The 27176-nt window shown below is 36.1% G+C and overlaps 1 protein-coding gene across 1 annotated transcript; it reads right to left on the bottom strand.

Annotated features, from left to right (window-relative positions):
- Positions 1 to 7419: 7419 nt before the first annotated feature.
- On the bottom strand, positions 7420 to 8605 carry Gapdh-ps112 (Glyceraldehyde-3-phosphate dehydrogenase, pseudogene 112). Its single transcript, XM_063282783.1, has one exon. The coding sequence runs from the start codon at positions 8342 to 8344 to the stop codon at positions 7790 to 7792; it is 555 nt and encodes a 184-aa protein (XP_063138853.1). The 5' UTR covers positions 8345 to 8605; the 3' UTR covers positions 7420 to 7789.
- Positions 8606 to 27176: the final 18571 nt, after the last annotated feature.

Here is a 27176-nt window from a genome sequence, read left to right as displayed (position 1 = left end):
TACTATCTAAGATGGAGCAATGTAAATACAGAAATAACAACAGACAAAAAAAACCCACCACAACACAGCAGACTTTGATAAATATATATATATATATATATATATATATATATATAATTTAATCTATTCAGACTGAGAGAAACATATGGAATGATATATAAAAGAAAGGTAGGCTGTCAGTAAGTAGACAGCCAGCAAGATAGGTAAATGTGTGATAATAACAGACTTAAATTTCAGAGGCTAAGTAATGTCAAATAATCTATTCATTAAAAAAATGACTTTTCTCTATTGGAGGTTATGTCCTTTAGCACACAAATTTTCATACTATAAGCAATAACATGCTCATGCAACCGCTTTTAAAATAACAAGAATGTAATAAGAGATGGAGATAATCCTGACAGACCAAAAAAATGTATGTAACCTCCTCAAACTGAATTTACTCATGTTAAAATAGAGGCAAGATGGTTCTGAGATTTTGTCATGATAACAATCCTCAGAAAGTCCATGGCTCTTATTAATTAATGAATTAATTAATTAATTTAGATCTATTGCTTTTGATCTTAAATGATGCACCTGGGACCTCCTATATTCTCATCTCTGCTAGACATCTCCTGTGTGTGCATTGGTTCACCAGACGAGATATTAATCAAACATTAAGGATATTGACTTAAATGTAGTGACTCAATTCATCAATTTCCATATATACATATATACAATAACTCCTTGAAATGTACTTGGGTTAAAGGGAAATCAGCCACTGCTGGGCTCAGTGCTGCATGCCTTTAATCCCACTTTTCTCAAGGAAGAGACAGATCCCTATGAGTTTGAGGCCAACATGGTCTATATAGAAAATTCCAGGGGAACCAATGCTACACAATGAGACCTTGCCTTGAAAATAGAATTTAAGAAATCTAAAAGAAATGGTTTGTTCGTTTGTTTGTAACACTAACTAATACCTTCAGTAGAATATTTCTTTGAAAAAGAAATCCCTACTCAACTAAATTTGAAAATAAAGTACACCCTATTCCAATCTTAAAGTTCCATAAAGTAAAATAGCTAATGGAAAAGTTCTGAAGTAAAGAAAATTGCTTTAAACCAATTATTTTTAGTAACTAGGGCCAGGATAGTTTGGACATTTTGGTTTCAAATGAATTACTGAGATGTGACTCACTTCATTGACCCTCAGTATCAGTTTTCAACTAACTTCAACTCATTTACTGAATTCTCCAGCCTTATTTGTCTATCTGTAAGCTAAGCTAATTATTTTTGGGAGTTAACACTTGAAATATAAATATCTACTTCAAATATTTTAAGTGAGCGTTTTGTTAAAATAATACCATCTGGGAATAAAATATAAGTCATAAAATATTGACTCAATTCTCTCATCTGAAAAGCTCATCTTCAGGTTCCCGTGCCCTTCCATCACTCACTATATTCCCTTAATGTCCGTCTTTTAATATTTCAGCAATGGCCAGTGTAGTGCTGAATCTGGAGTGGACTAGATTAGGGTTGCTGGCTGTAATTCTCTCCTCAACTCCCATTATTGAAGAAAGTATAGACATTCTGGTACTGATCATTATGGGAAGGCATTAAAATGCCACAATAGATGACCATTTGTGCAAATTGATATTGTTTCCTGCTTTTAATGCACTTGTACCATTTGCAGGCACAATAGTCTAACCTTCTCTGCACTCTGACCTTCCTTTGCAGTCTCCTAGGTCAGTGAGAGTTTAGTGATTTTTGTTTCTCCATCTTTCTCCACATCAATTTAGTGTATTAGCCATGTGACTTCCTAAAATATATTACATATAAAATGTGCAATTATAATTTTCTTGCTTTATATTTACAGTTTGTGTGTCTATAGATAACAAATGTGTTTTTGAATGTTTTATAACTTTTTTCCATATATTCATTTTTTGTTTATGAGGGTAGTGATGAGGAGTTTGACACTGTGCTTATGTGGAGATGTGAGGAAAACTTATAGGACCCCTTTTTTTATTCTACTATGCTGATCCTCAGGGTGGAAATCTGGTTCTTAGGCTTTGTTGCAAGTGACTTTACCCACTTTCAAAAGGTCTTATGGGGAGGATAAAGGCCTTGTGGGAAGGATATTTCTCCTTCCAAGGCATGTAATGTGCGTGTGTGCGTGTGTGCGTGTGTGCGTGCGTGTGTGTGTGTGTGTGTGTGTGTGTGTGTGTGTGTGTGTGTGTGTGTATGTGTTTTCTTTGGGTTTTCTGATGTATTCCTCCTGGATCAGACAAAGTACTCCTTCATCAACTGTTCAAGAGCAGGGATGTAATTTTTCTAAATGTAAACACCACATCACTGTTAAATATCTTTATGAGTTAAAATTTCTCTTTTCTGATATACATATATATACATATATACATTATACATTTTTACTGTACTAAAGAGATCATTTCAGTAGCTTTTAATTAATTATTGAAATTACTGACTTTTCTGCTATGTTCTGAATGCATCAGCATTTCAGTGAGTATCTGTCCATGAAAGCATGATACCAGAACATCTTTACTACTAATGTTGGAGATTTGAGGAAGTAGGATAAACCACTGAAGATAAAGAAGCCAGGGCTCTGAAGAATTCTGTCCTGTGCCAAGCTTTTATTGCAGATGATGGAACACAGAAAGTTTGGACTATCAAACATTCCTTCATAAAATAAGCAATCTCATTTAAGAACATAGGCTTTTAAACTGAGCATATGAGAAATTGTGAAGTGAGGGTTATTAATGCAGAACCAAATTACTTCAGAGCAGGAAAATAGTGGATGCTCATAATAGATTCTTCTAGTCATATGTCATCTGAAAAGCTCATATTTTCTAGAATTGAAGGGAAAGTGGGTTGGAGGAAAGACCAGGAAAGGATTTTTCATTTTTAATCCAGGATTAATTCCATTTTATGGTGAAGGTGCATATTGAAGCACATAGTGGATATTGATTCATAACCCCATTTAATATGATATGGCACACGTGTTTAAAAGCAATTTATTTTAGCTGCTCTCCAAAGCTGCCTGAAATCCTATTAAGAAAGGACCCTCTGAAGAAATACATCTTACTTGTTGTACAGGGTTTACAAATACAGGTATCTGAGTAATCCTGGCTTAACAACAAATGTTATCTCTAATGTAATGCTCTGCTGAGTAGTCATAAGCTTCTCTGACTCCAGTTATACACAAAACAGATGTATTTTCCCGGCAATATGTCTGTGCCTAGGATATTTGGCTAAGGAGTAAGTTGGAGCTGCAAAAAAGAAATATTGTAATGTGAAGCAATGCTTCTTCACCCAGCAAATGTTTAGTACATGACCCTGCCAACCCAGATTCAGCTTCAGGCCCTTAAGATAGAATCGTGGGAATGAGGGACATGGGAGACTGATGTTAAGTTATAACATGCTGGAAAGAAAAGCAATGATTCTTTGAAGGCAAAAATGGATGTAGATATGAGGCGTGACAAAATTACAATTTGGCAAGCATTTAAAGGAAAAGTTCACAGAATATATTCAAATTCCAAGGGGAAGATTGAACAGAGTGCTATCACCTGAGGGTTGCTGGAGCTTTAGTAACATTAATATAATTTTCACTGCTGTTGCTGCATATCTGACAACACAGGTTGATTTAGAGAACACCTTCACGTGCACAGGACAAGTATCAGAAACTGTGCTCTTGGTAGCCTGACTGACTCTTGATCTGTCAAGGAAAATATTTTTCCCTGTGGTCAAAAATATGATTCCCAGGGAAATGACAGAATACCGAAAGGGGAACTAAGCACCTCAAGATATATAAAAGACATTGTGGTTTTGAGTTAGTGATGTTTTCTAGTGTGTGATCAGACAATTTGAGGTGATTATAGAGTGAAGAGAGATGAGACGGAATAAACTAATACATAAGCAGTGGGTAAAATCATACTCATACTAACTGGAACATGTCTTTTTTGCTTCCTAGGTTTACCACCAGTGCTGTTTCTACATCTAGACCAGGGTATCTCCTACATCAATAGGGATGACCTTGAATCTTCCTGAGATTTGAATCCTTTGTACTTCCTTCTATCCACAGGTATGCTTACTTGCATGAATTTTATTTTTTGTTATGTTTCTTGTATTTCTCTTCTTCATTGATGAGGTGTACAGATATTCTCAGTGTGCTTATTTGGAGAATTATACATAGGTCACAGTTGCACAAGCTAACATAGGCATATTGTTTCTGCAGTGTCTCTGGTCTCATGAGATTAGTCCTCTTTACCTCTCATGTCTGATGCAGAGAATGTATGTTAAAAAACAAAGCAAATCAAAAACAGCTCCTACCTCAGCTACATTATGTTGCCTTCAGATTTCTGAGTTAACTTCAAGAACACATGCATTATGTGACCTGCAGATTGTGTCTAAGCAATACCACATTAATTGAAACTGACTTCTTTTTATCCTTAACTTGCTTTCATGTTCCTTAGCACCTGTAGATGGAAAGGAAGTAGTTTTTCACATTTGATGGTAATGTACCCAAAACAGAAAAAATATTCTGGTTGAATCTTGTTTATTTTCATAGATTTGTTTCAATAAACTAAAGTTCAGAAGTGTTCTAAATAAGAAGCAATTGGATTGTATGGGTTCTGACTTCATGAATCGCTTAATTCATGGATTCGTAGATTACTTGGGTTACTGAAGATGCAGCAATTTTATAAGGTGGGCCCTGAAAACAAGGGATTGGTATTGAAGGTTTCATTGTCTTTTGTCCCTTCCACTCTGGTCTCCTCCTCCTCCTCCTTCTCTTCCTCCTCTTCCTCCTCCTCCTCCTCCTCTTCCTTCTTCCTCTTTTTCCTTCTTTAAAATTATTTCCATTATTCTTGATATTGTAATATAATTGCTTCACCAAGATACTTTACAAGGGAAAAAGAGTGCTGTTTCTGTGCCCACAGATCTTGAAAGAAGGAGCAAAATCAAATATTTCTTCTATGTAAGTTCTTGATCTCAGGGACTTTGTTACTGTGGTTGAAAACTGATGGGATAGGGGTTTATGGAAGAAGAAGTCAGGAAATGGGATAACATTTGACATGTAAATAAAAGATACCCCCCCCAAAAAAGGAAAACTGAGAAGCATGTAAAAAATTGTCATGTGTTCAAATAGAAAATGTTAAGAAATCAAATGTGAAAAAACAGGAGGAAAGTTTAGCTTAATAGGATAAGTGTTGTTTGGAAGATGTTCTCTTGCTTAGAAACCAATGAGTTTTATTTACCCCATAATCAGATTTCACAGAAATATGGTATATATATATATATATATATATATATATAAAAAAAATAATCCAGGGAGGGACTGGAGTGATAGATTAACAGTCACTTATGCAGATGACTGGAATTCAGTTGCCAGAACCCACATGGTAGCTCATAACCATCTGTAACTGTAGATTCAGGAAACTCAAGGTTCTCGTCTAACTTCTGCAATCACTGAGCAAGTATGTAATGTGTACACATACATTCAGGGAAAAATCTAATACACATTAAATTAAAATAAACAAAGTTTTAAAGGATATATAATTCAACACAAAAACACAAGTTGAATTTCTTTTTAAAAATCAGACTTTTAAATACAATTTAATGTGATTATTTTTCCTACTACTTGACTATTTTATTTGTGGTTATTTGCAAAATTACATTTAATTTATTTGTCCAGATATGGTGTAGATTAAAATTACATTTAATTTATTTGTATTCGTGCAAAATCTCATTTGCAATCTGAAGTGGTTTTGAACTCATGACTTAGGCTGGGGAGCCTAAGTTTCCCAAGTGTTACAAATACAAACATGGACTACAATGACTGGTTTACTTGAAGTTTTCAATTGGCTTTTTGTGAAAAAAGGATTAGCCTTGCAAAATAATGTTAATGAGACATTCATCACTGGTACACAACTATTTCAAGGATAAACATAATAAATCATGACTGTTAGTAAAGCATCAAATCAGATTTAATTATTTATTGCTGCACATGAAACATTGCCAAGCATTTGAATGCTTGTCATTTTATGCCATTTTGGTAAAATGGCATGTGCTAACACTCTATCTTTGTTATTAGCCACAAGAGCTAACCTGCAGCTGGGACTTGGATGGTCACCAATTCTCTTAAATTCAAGTCTCCAGGCTGCCAATTCCATAGCTCACTGGCATTGGAAGACATCAAAAGATGAGTGTTAAACTTTCTGTTCATCAAATGGCTTTCTATATCTGTATAAAATAGGCTGTATATTTTAATACAATGAACTGAACACTGAACACATCATTCACGGCATTTTAAAAGCCCATGGAAGTACTACTATAACTGCTGAGGTGAGTTATTTCATAAAGAATTCTGCTCAGCTCTCTGCATTAACATTTCTGCCATCCTTAGGAAAAGAAGTTAATTGTATTTAAGCCTCTTGGGTGATTTAGCGTTACTCTTACAAGATGATCCTCCTACAGGACAAAGAACACAGAGCACAAGCTATGCAGGCATCTGTCTTTGTCTCTCTTACATCTAAATTTATGCTCAAGGCAGTTTTATTAAAACTTGGAAAACATTAGTTAGTATCACTTTAAAAATGTCACCTTATGCCATGTATGTGAACATTTGTGCTGACTGTTTTATGGAACATGACATAGTGTTTCTTTGATTTTCATTTGATTCTTGTTTCAAAATAAGTTGAACATGACATAGTTTTCTTTCAAACACTTGGCTTAGTAAGGGTCATTTATGTTTCAGTCGCATTTTTATCACCATGGAGCATTTCCAGGAGACAGTTGTACTTCACATACCTTTTGCTTAGACCAGATAAGTCTTTAAAATCTGGTAACAACCAATTATACTGCAAATAAAGTCTCATGTGTTCTAAGGGGCTCAGGCTGTTACTGAGTGAATATGAACTCCAAAGATCTTCTGTCAAGGTTTACATTTATAACATACAGAATATTGTTATAATTTAATGCATCTTAAAATGAAATAAAGTCTTTGGGAAAGAAATGAACATGACTATAATTTCTACTTGACAAATTTTGAGAACTGGAGATATCTAAGCTCATAATTATAACATAATTTATATTTTGTGTAATGAGGATGAATAACACATTTAAAGAATAAGGGAAGCTTAAAGCTGTTGGATATATCCAGGCCCTAAGATGTGGAGACATTAGCAGCTTCCTGGGGAAAAAATAACCAACCCTGTGCCTACAATTCTGACAGAGAACCCTCTATACCTTACTACAATTGCTTTATGGGAGTCTTAGTTTCTAACCTAGAAAACAAAACTTATAATTTGGGTTGAAGTATGTGTTCTTCTTAAATTTCTATTGTTGTGGTGAAACAAATACCATAGCCAAAAGCATCTTAAGGAGGAAATTTATTTACCTTGTAGGTTACATTCAAAATTGGGAGAAGGAAAGACTCAAACTCAAACAGAAACCTGCTGACAGAAATTGAAGCAGAAGACAAACAGGAATTCTGTTTCCTGGCTTGAGGATTCTGATTTATTCATTTTGGGGTAGGGGTATTTGCAGTGACCTTTACTGATGGCATTCAAAAGAGTAGGGAGGGCTCTCTAGGCTCCTCCTCTTATTATGAGGGTTTAGGATGGAAATCGTGAGGGAAATGCTAGTGTTGGGGGCCGAGTTGAGACAGGGACTCTTCAACAACTGAGGGCCTTTCTCTTGCTCTCAGTGTCCTTGTCGTGGTGGGTGGTCCAATGTTTCTTAGTCCTTGGAGGCCATGTATGCCATGAGGTCCACCACCCTGTTGCTGTAGCTATATGTATTGTCATAGCAGGGAATGAGCTTTGCAATTGTAATTGAAAGCACTGCCAGCCCCAGTATCAAGGGTGGAAGAGTGGGAGTTGCTGTTGAAGTCATAGGAGACCACCTGTTCCTCAGTGTAGTCCAGGATGCCCTTAAGTGGGCCCTCAGATGCTTGCTTTACCATCTTCTTGATGCCATCATACTTGATAGGTTTCTCCGGGCAGAATGCCAGATCCACAACAGATATGTCAGGGGTAGGAACATGGAAGGCCATGCCAGTGAACTTCCTATTCAGCTCTTGGATTACCTTGCCCCCAGTCTTAGCAGCACCAATGGATGCAAGAATGATGTTCTGGGCTGCTCCATGGCCATCATGCCGTAGCTTCCCAGTGGAGCCATCTACAGTCTTCTGAGAGTCAGTGATGACATGGACTGTGTTCATGAGACCTTTCACAATACCAAAGTTGGCATGAATGACCTTGGCCAGGGTGGCTAAGTTGTTGTTGGTGTAGGATGCATTGCTGAGAATCTTGAGTGAGTTATCATATTTCTTGTGGTTCACACCCATCACAAACATGGGGACATTAGCAAGGGGCTGAGATGATGACCCTTTTGTCCCCACCCTTCAAGTGGGCCCCAGCCTTTTCCACGGTGGTGAAAATGCCAGTAGTAGACTCCATGACATACTCAGCACTGGCATCACCCCATTTGATGTTGGCGGGATCTCTCTCCTGATGGTGATGGGCTTCCTGTTGATGACAAGCTTCCCATTCTCAACCTTTACTCTACCATTGAATTTGCCAAGGGTAGAGTCCTACTCCCCCTTGTTCCAGAGACAGCAACATCTTCTCTAAAGGGCAGAGAAAGAATAACCAAATTAACAAAAGCAGAAATGAAAAGGTGGATATAAAATTAGACACTACGGAAATCTATGAGTTTATACTTTGAAAACATATACTCCACAAAATATGACAACATGAAAGAAATGGATAATTTTCTGGGTAGAACCACTTATCAAAGTTAAATCAAGAACAGATAAACAAGTTAAATAGATCTATAACCCTTAAGGAATTAGAAGCTGTCATTAAAATTCTCACAAACAGGGCCAAATGGTCTTAGTGCAGAATTCTACCAGACTTTAAAAGAAAAGCTAATGTCAATATTCTTCAAATTACTGTAAAAAATAAAAATATAAGAAGCATAGAAAAATTTACTTTATATGGCTACAATCAGCCAGATATGAAGTCACACAAAGATTCAACAAAGAAAGGAATTACAGAACAATTTTCCTCATGAATATAGATGTGGAAAAAACTCTATGAAATACTGGCAAACCATGTCCAAGAATACATCAAAAAGATCATCCATCATGACCAAGTAGGTTTCATCCCAGAGATAAAAGGAGGATTCAAGATATAACAGTCACCAGCTTACGCCATTTAAACAAACTGATAAAAAGAATCAACTTTTTTAAAGCATTTGAAAAAATTGACACTCCATCATAATAAAACCTTTGAGAGAGTAAGAATGGAAGCAATGTATCTCAGCAGAACAAAGTCAAATTAAAACAAGCCTATAACCAACATCAGATTAAATGGAAAGAAACACAGATCAAGCCGTCTAAAATCAGGAACAAGGTTTTCCATTCTCTTTTAGTATTCCATATAGTATTTGAGTTCTAGATACAGCAATAAGACAACCAATTAAAATTTAGTGAATTCAAATTAGAAAAGAAGAGGTCAAAGTATTTCTTTTCATAGATGATATACTATGCTTAAGACACCCTCAATTTTTTTGCAGAAAATTCTATAGCTAATAGACAACTTTAACAAAGTGGGTGGATACAAGATTAACTCAAAAAATCAGTAACCCTCCCATATGCAAATCACAATTGGATTGAGAAAGAAATCAAGGAAAGAAGACACTTTATAGAAGCCACAAACAATATAAAATATTGGGGTAAATCAAATCAAGCAAGCAAGCCCCCCCATAAAAAAACCAAAAGAAAACCCTAACCCTAACCCTAACAAAAACAGGAAAGCCCAACAACAACAAAAACCTTGCATGATAAAAACTTTTAAAGAATTTGAAGACATACAGATTGGAAAGGTCTCCAATAGTCATACATTGGTAGGATCAACATCGCAAAAATGTCCATCTTACACAAAACAGTCTAAAGATTCCATTCAATTTCCATCAAAATTCCTGCACAATTGCTTACAGACTGAAAAGGACAATACTCAACTTCATATAAAAATAAAAAATCCAGGAGAGCTATAACAAAGAATATCATTAGGACAAAATGGAAGCCACTAGAAAAGAGAAAAAAAAAGATTTTTAGCAATTTCATATCAGAGGGCTAATATTTAAAATATATAAAGAACCCAACAAAGTAGATATCAAGAAAACAGTTAACTCACTTCAAAACCGCAGTGTAGATCTAAATAGGGGATTCTCACTGCAGAAAATCAAGATGACTGAGAAATAAGTAAATGTTCCATATCCTTAGCCATCAGGAAAATGCAAATCAAAATGACTCTGAGATTCCATCTCACATCTATTGGAATGGCTAAGATCAAAAGCTTAAGGGACAGCTAATGCTGGCAAGGATGTGAAACAAATGGAACACTCCTCTATTGCTGGTGGGAGTGCGAGTTCATACAAACAACCACTATGGAAATCAAGGTGATTCCTCAGAAAATGGAATCAATTTTACCTCAAGATGCAACTATACAACTACTGGGCATATACTCAAAGAATGCTCCACCCTTCCAGAAAGACATACACTCAACTATGTTCATTTCAACTTTATTCATAATAGCCAGAAACTAAAAGTCCTAGATATCCCTCAACAGAAAAATGGATAAAGGTGTGGTATGCCTATACAATGGCTTATTGTTCAGCTGTTTAAACAAATGACATCAAGGAATTTTTAGGAAAACGAAGAGTACTAGACAAAATCATCTGAGTGGGGTAACCCAGACCTAAAAAGACAAAATATGTACTCACTTAAAGTGGATCCTAGTTGTTAAGTCAACAGATAATCATGTTACATCTAAAGACCCAGAAGGGTAATGCATGGATCTCCATGGGAAGGGGGAATAGAAGAGAACTTGTGGGTAGACTTACAGTGGTTTGTCAAGGACCAGCCTCAGCCTGGAGAGGGGTTCTGAGGAAGGGGTTTCTGGGAGCAATTAAAACAAATGACTTGAAGTCAAATTGATGGTCTAAGTGATGACCTATTTCCTATGTAATTGTATAAGGGGCACAAATCTAAAGAACAAAAGGGGAGAGGGGAGAGGGAGGAGGGGAGAGGGGACATGGGAGAGGGAAGAGAGGAGAGAGGAAAGAAGAGAGAGGAGAGAGGAGAGGGGAGAGCCTGTTTTCTGTCTTTTCTTTCTCTCTTATCTGCTTTCTCTGGAGACCTCCAGTCAGCTTGCTCCCTCCATCTTTCTCTCCCCTCTCCCCTCTCCCTTCTTTCCTCTGAACTCAACCCTTCCCCTCTCTCTTCTGAACTCAACCCTCTCCCCTCTGTTGTTTCCCTTCTTGAGATATGTGGAGCCCTTTACACAATTCATATGACATCCTTTTATTTTTGTGTAATTGAGAAGTTATATATTTTCCAACTCATGTTTTTAGAGTCCTTTTCTACTGCATTAAGGTGCCAGCACCTAGCATTTTGCTGAGACATAATTTAACCAGTTTTACCTTGAGAACTTATACTGTCTATGATTATCATGGAGTCATTTATATTAACTGGGAAGACAAAATATTTACATTATTATACAAATAAGCCTTATGCACACAGCAGCCATTGACCTTTGTGGAGGACCATGCCTTCTGGCTCTGTCCCAAGGCCATGACACTGTCATTCTTTCCCTACCAAGGTCATTCAGGATCAGGCAGTATTTGAATAGCAGGGATCAAGTAGAGAGAGCAGGGAAGGAATTATGTTTTGTTGATGTCTAGTTTGTTTTGTCCTCATTATATATTACACATATTTGGTCACTGCCCCCAAAATCAATACGCTGAATAGAATGTAAAAAGATTTTCACTAAATCCACATTGGACTAAGTATCTAGTTTAAAAAAATAGTTAAACATGTACCAAGGAATAAGCATGCAGACTGTGTTCCTCAACATCAGATTCTGTCTCCTGGTTTGAGTTCCTACATTGTCAGTCTATAACCTATAACATAAATTTAACTCTTTCCTTATAAAGTTGATTTTGGCAATTGTCTTTATCATGGCAGCTGGAAAGTAACTTGAACAGACCTATACAAATAATTTTCATTCTACTCTACTCATATCGTATGTGCGTGCGTGTGTGTGTGTGCGTGCGTGCGTGTGTGTGTGTGTGTGTGTGTGTGTGTGTGTGTGCTTGCATATGTATGTGCCTGAGTGCAGGTGTGTGCTCACATGAATATGGAGTTCGGAAGTGGGCACTAATATCCCCCACTGTCTATTCATCTGAAGGAAGTTTTCTGCCTGTATCTGAAAGTCAGTTATCGGTTAGGGTGAAAGTCAGCAACACTCATGTTTCTGCCTCCCTGAGAACTGTGGTTAAAATTTCTTTTTCAGAACACTGCACTGGAGGCTGTGCTGTGATCCAAACTCTGGTTCCCATGATAGTCAAACAGGCTATCTTAATATTTGAGGCATCTTCGCGGCTCACCACCCTCCCTTTTCATTAAACCATCTCTTAAACTCGAATACTAGTTGATACTTATCTTAAAAACTGAAAATCTGGAATACTGAAGACTTGCTTTTCAAAACTTAATGTTGTGTCTTGTATGCCTCGTTGACCAGTCTATCCACCATTGGCAAGACATTTGCCTGTCTAATTTCTGAAGTGGGCCATTTATTATTTTTCAATACTAACTTTCTTTCCTCTTTTTACAAGTAGGTCCAAATTATAACTTGTCTTCTTGTTATATTCTTCCATTCTTCCGACTAGATACCATGTTTTTATTGCAAATGGGTCACTTTAGATGTTCAAACAGCATAACCATTTTATCTCACAACAATTTAAAAAACATGAGCCTTGAGATAATTTGTCCATCTTGCATGAAATTGGCAAATTATTTAGCATAATAAAAGTATAAAAACATTACTCACACAGTCTCTGCTTCCATAGCATAATTCAAAATACTATGGTACCATAAGTGTTGATTCTTTATTGTTTCTGTCAATAGTGAACTTATTCCTCATACACATATATTATTTTCAGTCAAAGTAGAATTGAAATCATGTAAAATTGGGGAATAATCTAGTTAGTTATAAATTGTAATTTTTTCTGCTAGCAAACAAAAAATAAAAATACTCTCAAACAACACATATATTCCACCTAGAGTTTTAGATAAAAACATATTTCTTGCTGTTAACTTCTGCTGATGATTATGAAATATAAACTGAAAAATAAAAAATGTAAAATTATCCTGGCACATTGGCTTCACTAAATTGTTTTTTATTAACACACAGAATCAGGCAAAAGAAAATTACATACACATGTACACTGGTTGACAAGTAAATATCAGCCAGTTATCAAGTTCCTTAATAATTTTATTGAGAATTTTAAAATTTCATGGAATAACCATTATCTTGCTTTATTGATGAAGATTTATAAATAATTCACAAAATAAAAAGGCTACTGTATTGTGACAATCGTTCTTTTCCAAAGCAAAAGTTATATTCCTGTAATTGGCAATAACATTGATAAAATTTCAGGGATTTGTGTATGTAAAAGTGCCACCAATATTCACAAACAAAGAATGAGTGCTATGCAACCAGGTGACATTCTTCACTAACGACAAGATAATTGCCCTCTGCTTTCTTCCTAAAAAATTAGATTCTCTTTGAATACTTACTGTCCACCATAGTCCCCATGATATGTTATTTAATGGAAGTCATAGTGCCACAGCCAGAATACCTCAGAGTAGCCCAGCCAATATCACTGGTTGGACTGTGTAGATCCTTAATATATGTCAGTGATTTCAACAATTAATAAGTAATAATATTTTTTCTTAATTTTTTTATTAGATATATTTTTCCTTACATTTCAAGTGTTATTCCCCTTCCCTATTTCCTGTCCATAAGCTCCCATCACCTCCCCTCAACCTCCCTCCCCCATACAGGTATTCCCTCCACTCATCCCCATTACTGTTCCCCCATATTCCCCTGCACTGGGGGTTCAACTTTGACAGGACTAAGTGTTTCCCCTTCTACTGATGTCCCAACAAGGATATTTTCTGCTACATATGCAGTTGGAGCCCTGGGTCAGTCCATGTATAGTTTATGGTAGTGGTTTAGTCCCTGGAAGCTCTGGTTGGTTGGCATTGTTGTCCTTATGGGGTTGTAAGCTCCTTCAACTCTTTCAATACTTCCTCCAATCCCCCCACCACCACCTGCCAGGGAGGTCCTGTTCTCAGTCTAGTGGTTTGCTGCTAGCATTGACCTCTGTATTGGACATGCTCTGGATGTGTCTCTCAGGAGAACTCTATATCTGATCTGTTCCCTTTCAGCATGTGTTTTTACCTTCATCAATCTTATGTAGTTTTTGGTATATATATATATATATATATATATATATATATATATATATATATATATATATATATACACACACACATATGTACACATATATACATCTATATATGGGCCACATGTGGGCCAGGCTCTGAATGGCTGTTCCTTCAATTGCTGCTCTAAACTTTGCTTCCATATCACCTAGTATGAATATTTTCCCCCTTTTAAGGAGTGGGAGCATCCGCACTTAGGTCATCCTTCTTCTTGAGCTTCCTGTGGTCTGTGGATTACATCTTGGGTAATTCGAGCTTTTTGGCTAATATCCACTTATCAATGAGTGCATACCAAGTGTGTTTTTTCTGTGATTGAGTTACCTCACTCATGATGATATTTTCTAGTTCATTCCATTTGCCTATGAATTTCATGAAGTCATTGTTTTTGATAGATGAGTAGTACTCCATTGTGTAAATGTACAACATTTTTTAAATCTATTCCTCTCGTGAAGGACATCTGTGATCGTTCCAGATTCTGGTTATTATAAATAAGTCTGCTATGAATATAGTGGAGCATGTGTCTTTGTTGTATGTTGGCACATCTGTTGGGTATATGCCCAGGATTGGTATAGCTGGGTCCTCAGGTATTGAAATGTCCAATTTTCTGAGGAACCTTCAGACTGATTTCCAGAGTGGTTGTACCAGTTTGCTATCCCACCAACAATGGAGGAGTGTTCCTCTTTCTCCACATCCTCACCAGCATCTGCTGTCACCTGAGTTTTTTATCTTAGCCATTCTGACTGGTGTGAGGTGGAATCTCAGGGTTGTTTTGATTTGCATTTCCCTGATGACTAAGGATGTTGAACATTTCTCAAGGTGCTTTTTGGCCATTCGATAATCCTCAGCTGAGAATGTTTTGTTTAGCTCTGTACCCCAATTTTTAATAGGGTTATTTGGCTCTCTGGAGTCTAACTTCTTGAGTTTTGTATGTTTTGAATATTAGCCCTCTATCAGATGTAGGATTGGTAAAGATCTTTTCCCAATCTGTAGGTTGCTGTTTTGTCCAAATGACAGTGCCTTTTGCCTTACAGAACTTTGCAGTTTTATGAGGTTCCATTTATCGATTCTTGATTTTAGAGCATAAGTCATTGTTGTTTTGTTCAGGAAATTTTCCCCAGTGCCCATGTGTTCAAGATGCTTCCCCACTTTTTCTTCTATTACTTTGAGTATATCTGGTTTGATGTGGAGGTCCTTGATCCATTTGAACTTAAGCTTTGTACATGGTGATAAGAATGGATCAATTTGCATTCTTCTACATGCTGACATCCAAGTGAATCAGCAGCACCATTTGTTGAAAATGCTCTTTCTTCCATTAAATGGTTTTAGCTCCTTTGTCAAAGATCAAGTGACCATAGTTGTGTGGGTTCATTTCTGGGTCTTCAATTCTGTTCCACTGATCTATCTGCCTGCCTCTGTACCAATACCATACAGTTTTTATGACTATTGCTCTGTAATACTGCTTGAAGTCAGGGATGGTGATTCCCCCAGAAGTTCTTTTATTGTTGAGTATATTTTTTTGCTATCATGGGCTTTTTGTTATTCCAAATGAATTTGCAAATTGCCTTTTCTATCATTATAAATAATTGAGTAGGAATTTTGATGGGAATTGCATTGAATCTGTAAATTGCTTTTGGCAAAATGGTCATCTTTACTATATTAATCCTCCAATCCATGAGCATGGAAGATCTTTCCATCTTTTGAGATCTTCCTCAATTTCTTTCTTCAGAGACTTGAAGTTCTTGTCATATAGATCTTTCCTTTGCTTGGTTAAGTCAGACCAAATATTTTATATTATTTGGGACTATTGTGATGGGTGTCATTTCCCGAATTTCTTTCTCAGCCTGTTTATCCTTTGAGTAGAGGAAAGATACTGGTTTGTTTGAGTTAATTTTATAGCCCAACACTTTGCTGAAGTTGTTCTCTGGTGGAAATTTTGGGGTCACTTAAGTATACTATCATATCATCTGCAAATAGTGATATTTTGACTTCTTCCCTTCCAATTTGTATCCCTTTGACGTCCTTTGGCTGTCTGATTGCTCTGGCTAGGACTTTGAGTACTATATTGAATTAGTAGGGAGAGAGTGGGCAGCCTTACTTTTTACCCTCCACTCACAAGTAAAAATCTATACCTTTTTATTCTTTAAAGAAGGCCACATCTAAATTCCACTGAGAAACTTCTCTGGAATTCTCAATTTTACCATATTTTGTCACAGTGGATTAGATGAATTATGTAAAAGTTAAGTAATACTGTGAGACTGAAGTTTCTGTTCAAAGATTTTGATGCCTTGAATGTTGAATTGTATTAGGAACAACAGCAAAAATGTCACCCAAATCTATGAGGATTTTGAGTTTTGACAATAACAGAAAGAACAATGAACTCAAAATAATATTTGTATTATTATTATATTGCAGAAGAAAACTATGCTAGATTAGAAAATAATTTATTAGAAAATAAACTAACTGGAAGATACTAGAAATAACTTGTAAACTAGATTTAGAATAGCCCCCTATTTTTAAATGAGTTATTCAGTAGATATACACATTATAAGTTATTCTAATTATATATGGACTGAACACAGAAAAATCAATCATAAAGGAGATTGCTGCTAAGGTTGTTACTGAAAACAGAAGCAAATTTCAGCAACGCCATGTTTAACATTTTTCCTCATATTTACTAGTCCTATCACACAGTTAATGACATTGCTAAAATATATCTGAGCAAATAAGAAGGAAACTAGACACTCCAGTTTGTTCACCCGGAACTGCATAGAAAGATAAAAAGTTTTCTTTGTATCCTGAAATTAATTCACAAACTCTTTAGAGTCAATAATTAATTGTATTAAGGTACCCAGAGATTTAACTTTTAAATTCATTTTAGAATTAAATTTAGCAATATGAGTGTTGTTGGTTGCTCATAAAAATGGGCAAATTTAGAATATTACAACTAATATTTTTATTACTTGAGGAAAATAATGGCTTAAGTATAATTGGTTCAATACTCTGTTTAAAAATATTTGCAAGGTATAAGATACTGTGCTCATAATAGTAATAGTACTTTTGGTGGTAACATTTCAGTGGGAGAAGACGAATAATTTCAACATGATACAAAGTCATAGAAATACCTTTAATCTGCGATTCTGGCTTCATATCTGCTCCAAGAGTCATTTACAATCTGTTCCACAAGAGTAGCTGTTTGCTTATTGTTTTTAGTAGAGAATATATCACAAGCAGAATTTACATAGCAGAAAAAGTATAACCTGTTCACTCTATTATCCAGTAACTGAGGAAAATCATCATGATTGAGTCAGACACTTTTAGCCCTTAGTCATTCTCTTCTGCTTTACTTTTGAGGGAAAGATAATTCAAATTCAGCCTCCACCTGTATTTAGGTATATAGCAATTTATGGAATATAGCATGCATGGAAGAGTAACGTATTGAACAACTGTAAAAGAGATGGGAAAATGCTCAAATGCATAGAAGACAGCAGCACTATGATAGTAGTCTTACCTGTTGGTGGTGAATATAGGACAAGCTGTTATATCATATCTGTCAGTGTCATTATTGTGTTTCATTCTCCTAACACTCTGATACGATGTGAACTATGTGAAAAGTGAAGTCCCCCAAAACAGTTGATGTTCTTATAAAATGCTAGAGATTTACAAAGTGCTAGCAAGTTTTTCTCAAAAATTGTCACATCTTATTTCCCTTTAGCTGAATCCCATGAATACCTTATACCATGTGGGATGGAGAGGTGTGAAAGGTATTTTGGTTCCTGGTGGAGATAAGGTCAAAACCCTGGATACTCTAAGAGACTGTAGGCATTTTCCTAACCTCCCAAGAGGCCAGGTCCCTCTCACATAGCTATAGCACACTGCGCCCCCAGCCCCTGATGAAATGTTGTAGCCATGGGTCAACTAGAAGCAGGACCATGCTCTCCCTCATGTAGATAAGGTCTCAGAACAAGCTAATAGGAAGTACCTACTATCTGACCCTGGCCAACCCCTCCCACACGTAGATGTGGTATTCTCAAGCTCTCAGGCCCAGCCAATAGGAAGTACCTGCTGTCAGACCCTGACCCACGCCAAAACTGTAAATAAGAATCCTATCCAGAAGAATTAAAGGTATGCGAGAACTACTCCATCTTCTGAGAGCTTCTGTCATAAGAGCTGTAACACTGGCAGGAAAAAACTGCTCTCCCAAAATCACCTCCAGAAGCTTCCCTGGACCCCCGACTGGCTAACCAGCCTCCTGCTGTCTCAGCCCAAAGGATGTCTTGGAAACTGAAGTGGCAGCAGATGAGACAGAGGTGAAGCACCTGCAAAAGCAGAGGCAGTGGAGGTGATTCCCCCTACCTGCTCGAGTTCTCTCCTTTTGCCTGAACCCTCACATCTGGTCAGGCCAGAGATCTCTGTGGAAAGCCTCCAGAACAAGGGCCAAGAGTATTGTGTTTTATTAAATTGCTATACCAATACACACACACATAAACATCATCTGTTGGTCTGCCTGCCTGCCTTTCTGCTCACCTGCCCATCAATCCATCCATCAATCCATCCATCCATCCATCCATCCATCCATCCATCCATCCATCCATCCATCCACATATACATATATACATACATCATATTTTATCTATGTAACTATCAATTTATCTAATTATTTATCTATCTATGATCAGTCTATTATCTATCCATTTTATTTATCTGTCTATTTTTATTCATCTCTCTATTATCCACAGAATAGGAAAGAAAAAAAAGAATGAGAACTTGAATATTTTATACAGAGAAAAAAGTATCTAATAATTTGTTTCTGTTCATTGGTTCACATTTTTAACTATAATAAAAATAATATCATCCAAGAAAATTAAGATGCAATAGTATGTCTAGTAAACCTGAATAAAGCATTTATTAGCATGTCCAGGCTTTTGTTATATTTCATAAATTTAAATAAATTTCTATATTTAAATAATTTGTTTCCAATAACTCTTTTCCTGATATACTCACCCAAATAGGCTATCTTTTTTCTTTTCCATATTTGGATATTTTCTTTATTTACATTTCAAATGTTATCCCCTTTCACATTTTCCCCTCAAGAAAACCCCCATCCCATCCTCCCTCCCCGTGCTTCTATGAGGGTGCTCCCCCATCTACCCACCCACTCCCTCCTGACTCTCTGCCCTGGTATTCCCCTACACTGGTGCCTGTAGCCTTCACAGGACCAAGGTCTCTCCTCTCATTGATGCCCAATATGACCATCGTCTGCTAAGTATGTGGCTAGAACTGTGTGTCCCTCTGTATGTAATCTTTGGTTGATGGTTTAGTCCCGGAGCTCTGGGAGTAGTTAGTTGATATTATTATTCTTCCTATGGGGTTTCGAACTCCTTCAGTTCCTTCAGTCCTTTCTCTAACTCTTACATTGGGGACCCTGTTCTCAGTATGATGGTTGGCTGCAAGCATCTGCCTCTGTATTTATCAGTAAGGTCACTGTATTTAGGATGGATTCCCAGGTGGGAAAGTCTCTGGATGGCCTTTCCTTTAATCTCCGCTTCCCATTTTGTCTCTGTATATTTCTTCCTTTGAGTATTTTGTCCCCCCTTTTAAGAAGGACTGAAGCATCCACACTTTGTTATTCCTTTTCCTTGAGCTTCATATAGTCTGTGAATTGTGTCTTGGGTATTCCAAGTTTTTGGCTAATATCCACTTATCATTGAGTGCATACCATATGTGTATATTTTATTGGGTCATCTTACTCAGGATAATATTTCTAGTTCCACCCATTTTCCTAAGAATTTCATGGAGTCATTATTTTTAGTAATATTTCACTGTGTAAAAGTACCATATTTTCTATATCCATTCTTCTGTTAAAAGACATCTGGGTTCTTTCCAGGTTCTGGCTACTATATATAAAGCTGCTATGAACATAGTGGAATATATGTCATTGTTATATGTTGGAGAATCTTTTTGGTGTATGCACAGGAGTAGTATAGCTGGGTCCTCAGGAACACAATGTCCAATTTTGTGAGTAACCGCCAGACTGATTTCCAGAGTGAAAGTACCAGCTTAAAATCCCACCAACAGTGGAAGAGTGTTCCTATTTCTCCACATCCTCACCACCATCTATGTCATTTGAGTTTTTGATCTTAGCCATATTTACTGGTGTGAGGTAGACTCTCAGGGTTGTTTTGATTTGCATTTCCCTGATGGCTAAGGATGTTATTAGGTATTAGCCCTTTATGGAATGTAGGCTTGATAAAAACCTTTTCCCAATCTGTTGGTTGCTGTTTTGTCCTATTGACGTTGTCCTTTGCTTTAAGACACTTTGCAATTTTATGAGGTCCCATTTGACAATACTTGATCTTAGATTGTAAGCCATTGGTTTTCTGTTCAGGAAAATTTCCCCTGTGCCTGTGTATGAGGTTCTTACCCACTTTCTCTTTTATTAGTTTGAATGTATCTGGTTTTATGTGGAAGTCTTTGATCCACTTGGACTTGAGCTTTGTACAAGGAGATAAGAATGGTTCGATTTGCATTCTTCTACCTGCTGACCTCCAGTTCAACCAGCACCATTTTTAGAAAATGCTTTTTTCCATTGTATAGTTTTAGCTCCTTTGTCAAAAATCAAGTAACTATGGGTGTGTGGGTTCATTTCTGGGTCTTCAATTCTATTCCATTGATCTACCTGCCTGTCTCTGTACCAATACCATGTAGTTTTTTTCACGATTGCTTTGTAATATAGCTTGAGGTCAGGAAAGGTGATTCCCCCAGTTCTTTTATTGTTGAGAATAGTTTTCACTATCCTAGGTTTTCTGTTATTCCAAATGAATTTGTAAATTGCTCTTTCTATATCTATGAAGAATTGAGTTGGAGTTTTGATGGGGATTGCATTGGAACTCTGACGACAGACAAAAGCAGAAATTAAAACTGAGTCGTAAGTGAGTGTACACACTTGAGTAAAGCTCTAGGTACTGTGTTATGGGTACAACCCTATCATAAAAGAAACATGTCAGCAAGATTTTATAGAATAACTTACTTATGAAGGAGAAAGATAATCTATGGCTTGGCACACCAGAATTATTTTATGAGCTCTAGATAGCAACTGCATAGAGAATTAAATCATTTCCACTGTTCTTATGCATTCCTTCAAACATTTCTCTAAGTACAACTGACAACTCACGTCTAATACATGATCTGTGTTAAATTCAATACTGCTTTGCATTCATTAACCTCATAAAATGTATGTACATTCATATATATGTTTCTATTTTATTATTTCTATTTTGTGAACTACTTTTCCCTTTTGTGAAAGAAAAAGATTCGATCAAAATGTGTTTGTGAATTTTTTGTTTGATAGTGCTATTCTTATCCCTTCTAGTAATAAAATCATGAATAAAATGCACAGGAAGGACTCAGACTGTTGTCACTGCTCTATCTCTGCTTTTCTGTTTTGACACATTTTCAGCCACATTATCAAGTCAGTACAACACAAATCAAAATACATTGCCAGTGAGATCACAATGACTGATAACTGCACACCAGGCTCCCACCAGATAATGTTGTTTGTTGAATAAAAATGATTATGATGTGAGTCTGTACAACACTTTAAAGATCTACCACATGGATGCATGTGCACATAGATTGAATAACTTTGGTGCCCAAGGAGAAGGTTTCATTGCTCAAAAAATAATTTATATCCTGGAAATGGGAATTTTGTCACATCATTTCTTTTGAATAAGAATAAAACATTTTAAAGAAATGAGCATAAATAAAATAATTTTTAATTATTTAAGTATATGATTGATAAGTATAGATTAACATTATTATACTATTTTATACATACCACTTTCACACATATATTTCAACAGGATTATTGAAAAACATAACTAGAATGAGAATTTGCCACTGTAGAAACAGTACTTAAAATATGATATTTGCAATCAGCCTATTACCAAATTAATGACACTTATACATGCATAATATCTTTTAAATAACACAAAAATATGGAAATTTTTCTGAACTAATTTTGGATTAAATAGAATATGTGTACTTTTCCATGTCAGTAAATATAATCTTCGGATATTTTAAAGCTGAAGCAATACTTTCCATGGATAGGGAAATTAATACCCATGATTGTAAAATAATATATAATATAAATATGTTTCTATCACATTTTTAATCTTTTATTTTATTTATTTTATTTTTTATTGGAAATTTTCTATTTACACTTCAAATGTTATTCCTTTTCCTGGTTTCCCAGCCAAAAGCTCCCTATCCCATCCTCCTCCCCTTCTTCTATAAGGGTATTCCCCCTGTAAAACCACACCCCATTTCCAACCCCAATGACATTCCCCTTCACTGAGGTTCCAGCTTTGGCAGGACCAAGGGCTTCTCCTAATAATGGTGCCCAAAAAGGCCATCCTCTGCTACATATGCATCTGGAGCTATGGGTCTGACCATGTGTGTAGTCTTTGGGTAGTGATTTAGTCCCTGGGAGCACTGGTTGGTTTGTATTGTTGTTCTTATAGGGTTGCAAGCCGCTCAAATCATTCAATCCTTTCTCTAATTCCTCCAACAGTGACCACATTCTCAGTTCAATGATTTGCTGCTAGCATTCACCTCTGTATTTGACATGTTCTGGCTGAGCCTCATGGGAGACAGCTATATCATGCTGCACTTGTTGGCTTCATGCTGTATAGCCAGGTAGGGCAGGGTCTTAACGGTCATTTCTTTAGTCTCTCCTCCAAACTTTGTTTTCATATCCCCTCTTATAAATAATTTTGTTCCCTCTTTTAAGATGGACTGAAGCATCTTCATTTTGGTCATCTTTCTTCTTGAGCTTCATGTGGTCTGTGGATTGTGTTTTGGGTAATTCAAGCTTTTGGGCTAATATCCACTTATCGGTTAGTGCATGCCATGTGTGTTCTTTTGGTATTGCATTACCTCACTGAGGTTTATATTTTCTAGTTCCATCCATTTGCCTATGAATTTCATGAAGTCATTGTTTTTAATAGCTGAGTAGTACTCCATTATGTAGATTTACCACATTTTCTGTATCCTTTCCTCTGTTGAAGGACATCTGGGTTCTTTCCAGTTTCTGACTATTATAAATAAGGCTGCTATGAACATAGTGGAGCATGTGTCCATGTTGTGTGTCAGAGTATCATTTGGGAATATGGCCAGGAGGGGTATAGCTGGGTCTTCAAGTACTGCAATGTCCAATATTGTGAGGAAACACAGACTGATTTCCAGAGTAGTTTTACTGGTTTGCACTCCCATCAACAATTGAGGAGGGTTCCTCTTTTGCCATATCCTTGGAAGCATCTGCTGTCACCTGAGGTTTGGATCTTAGCTATTTTGTCTCGTGTGAAGTGGAATCTTAGGGTTGTTTTGATTTGCATTTCCCTGATGACTAAGGATGTTGAACATTTCTTTAGGTACTTTTCAGCCATTCCTTATTTCCCAGCTGAGAATCCTTTGCTTATCTACATATCCCATTTTTAATAGGGTTATTTGGCTCTCAGGAATCTAACTTCTTGAGTTCTTTGTATATTTTGGATATTAGCCCTCTATCACATCTAGGATTGGTAAAGATCTTTACCCAATAAGTTGGTTGTCGTTTTGTCCTAATGACAGTGTCCTGTGCCTTATAAAAACTTTGCAGTTTTATGAGGTCCAATTTGTTGATTCATGATCTTAGAGCATAATTCATTGATGTGTTCTGGAAAATTTTCCCAGTGCCCTGTGTTTGGGGGTTCTTCCCCACCTTTTCTTCTATTAGTTTGATCTTATCTGGTTTTATGTAAAAGTCCTTGATTCTCTAGGACTTAAGCTTTGTACAGCTTGATAAGAAGGGATCAATTTGCATTCTTCTACATGGTGAACTCCAGTTCAACCAGGACCTCCAGTTCATTTTTTTTTTCTTCTGAGACTTGAAGTTCTTGTTATACAGATATTTCACTTCCTTAGTTACAGTCACACCAAGGTATTTTATGTTATTTGTGACTATTGTGAAGGGTGTCATTTCCCTACTTTCTTTCTCGGCTTTTTTATCCTTTGAATAGAGGAAGACTACTGATTTGTTTGAGTTAACTTTATACCAAGCCACTTAGTTGAAGTTATTTCTCAGGTTTAGTAGTTCTCTGGTGGAAACTTTGGGGTCACTTAAGAATAATATCATATCATATGCAAATAGTGATATTTTGACTTCTTTTCCAATTTGTATCCTTTTGATCTCCTTTTTTTTTTTTTCTGTCTGATTGCTCTGGCTGGGATAAGGGGCAGCCTAGTCTATTCCTTGATTTTAGTGGGGTTGCATCTAGTTTCTCTCCCTTTTGTTTAATGTTGGCTACTGGTTTGCTATGTATTGTTTCTGCTATGTTTAGGTATGGGTTTTGAATTCCTGATCTTTCCAAGACTTTTATCATGAAGCAGTATTGAATTATGTCAAGTGCTTGTCAGCAATTAATGAAACGATCAAGTGATTTTTATTCTTTGAGTTTGTTTACATAGATGATTACATGGATTTCCATATAATGAACGATCCCTGCAGCCCTGGGATGAAGCTTACTTGATGATAATGGATGATCATTTAGATGTGTTGAATTTGGTTGGGGAGAATTTCATTGAGTATTTTTGCATCAATATTCATAAGGGAAATTGGTCTGAGCTTGGGTCTTTGGTGGTTTAGGTATAAGCATAATTTTTGGCTTAATAAGAGGAATTGGGTAGTGCTCCATCTGTTTCTATTTTGTGGAATAGTTTGGCCAGTATTGGTATGAGGTCTTCTATGAAGGTCTGATAGAATTCCTCACTAAACCTATCTGGTTCTGGGCTTGTTTTGGTTGGGAGACTTTTAATAATTGCTTCTATTTCTTTAGCAGTTTTGGGACTGTTTAGATGGTTTATCTGATCCTGATTTAACTTTGGTACCTGGTATCTGTCTATAAAATTTTCCATTTCATTCAGATTTTCCAGTTTCTTGAACATTGGCTTTTGTAGTAGGATCTGACTTTTTTTTTAATTTCCTCAGATTTGGTTGTTATATTTCCCTTTTTATTTCTGATTTTGTTAATTTGGATACACTCTCTGTGTCTTCTGGTTAGTCTGGCCTTGATTTTCCCAAAGAACCAGTTCCTGGTTTTGTTGATTATTTGTAGAGTCTTTTTTGTTTATATTTGGTTGGTTTCAGCTCCGTGTTTGATTATTTCCTGCCTATTAATCTTCTTGGGTATATTTGCTTCTTTTTGTTCTAGACCCTTTAGTTGTACTGTCAAGCTGCTAATGTATGCTCTCTCCTGTTTCTCTTTGGAGGCACTCAGAGGTATGATTTTTCCTCTTAGCACTGTTTTCATTGTGTCCCATAAGTTTGGGTATGTCATGACTCATTTCTAATAAATTCAGAAATATCTTTAATTTCTTTTTTCGTTGTCCAAGTTATCATTGAGTAGAGCATTCAACTTCCATTTATATGTAGACTTTCTGTCCTTACTTTTTTTATTGAAAACCAGCCTTAGTCCATGGTAATCTGATAGGATGCATGGGATTATTTCAACCTTCTTGTATCTGTTGAGGCCTGTTTTGTGACCGATTACATGGTCAATTTTGGAGAAGATACCATGAGGTGCTGAGAAGAAGGTATATTATTTTGTTTTAGGTTGAAATGCTCTATAAGTATCTGTTAAATCCGTTTGGTCCAAAACTTCTGTTAGTTTCTCTATGTCTCTGTTTAGTTTCTGTTTCCATGATCTGTCCATTGATGAGAGTGAGGTATTAAAATGTCCTATTACTGTATGAGGTGCAATGTGTATTTGAGCTTCAGAAATATAGTCAAGTATGCTTTTAAGTTAACTAATCATATGTTTGCCCCTTGTCAAAGTAGCTCCTATAAGTTTCGTGTCAAAATAAAATTAATTAAAAAACACAAAAACAAAAAACAAAAAACAAAACAAAAAAGAGAAATGTTTCCTTTATGCATTTAGGTGCCCTTGCCTTTGGAATATAGATATTTAGGATTGAGAGTTCATCTTGGTGGATTTCTTTCTTTGATGAGTATGAAGTGTCCTTCCTTATCTTTCTGATAACTTTTGGTTGAAATTAAATTTTATTGGATATTAGAGTGACTACTCCAGCTTGTTTCTTCAGACCATTTGTTTGGAAAGTTGTTTTGTAGCCTTTTACTCTGAAGAAGTGTCAGTCTTAGTCTCTGAGATGTGTTTCTTGTATGCAGCAAAATGCTGGGTCCTCTTTACATACCTTATCTGTTACTCTATATTTTTTTATTGGGGGAATTGAATTCATTGCTATTGAGAAATATTAAGGAAATTGATTATTTTTTCCTGTTTTTATTTGTTTTGTTTTGTTTTTGTTCTTCTTGCTGTTGTTAGGGGTGAAATTATATTTGTGTGTCTCTCTTGTTTTGGTATTGTTACAAGGAGATTACTTTCTTGTTTTTTCAAGGGTGTAGTTTCCCTCCTTGTGTTGGAATTTTCTATCTATTATCCTTTTTAGGGGTAGATTTTTAGAAAGATATTGTGTAAATTTGATTATGTTGTGGAATATTTTGGTTTCTTCAATTTATTTTTCTTTCTTTTTGCTTTCTTAACTTCCCAAATATCCTTTTTGTTTTATCCTCGTTTCCTTTACTGTGCTTTGCAAATTTGCAAAATGATTGGATGAAGTATAACTTTTTATAATATGTGGTAATATGCCACAAATCAGTTAAAGCACACTAATATTCATTTCATTGCCTCATTTCTTTTTCTGTTCTACTTCATTGTCATTCACTACAGTTTCCTCTCACCCTTTCAACCAGGTCATCAGTGTTCATAAACCTTTATGA

This window comes from Rattus norvegicus, chromosome 2 (genome assembly GCF_036323735.1).
Source record: "Rattus norvegicus strain BN/NHsdMcwi chromosome 2, GRCr8, whole genome shotgun sequence".
NCBI lineage: Eukaryota > Metazoa > Chordata > Mammalia > Rodentia > Muridae > Rattus > Rattus norvegicus.
The sequence above is the reverse complement of the archived record's forward strand: the minus strand, read 5'-3'. Positions and strand labels throughout refer to the sequence as shown.

Bases quoted from the DNA above. Each gene is read 5' to 3' on its own strand.
- Gapdh-ps112 (XM_063282783.1), bottom strand. From the start codon at position 8,344: ATGTTTGTGATGGGTGTGAACCACAAGAAATATGATAACTCACTCAAG.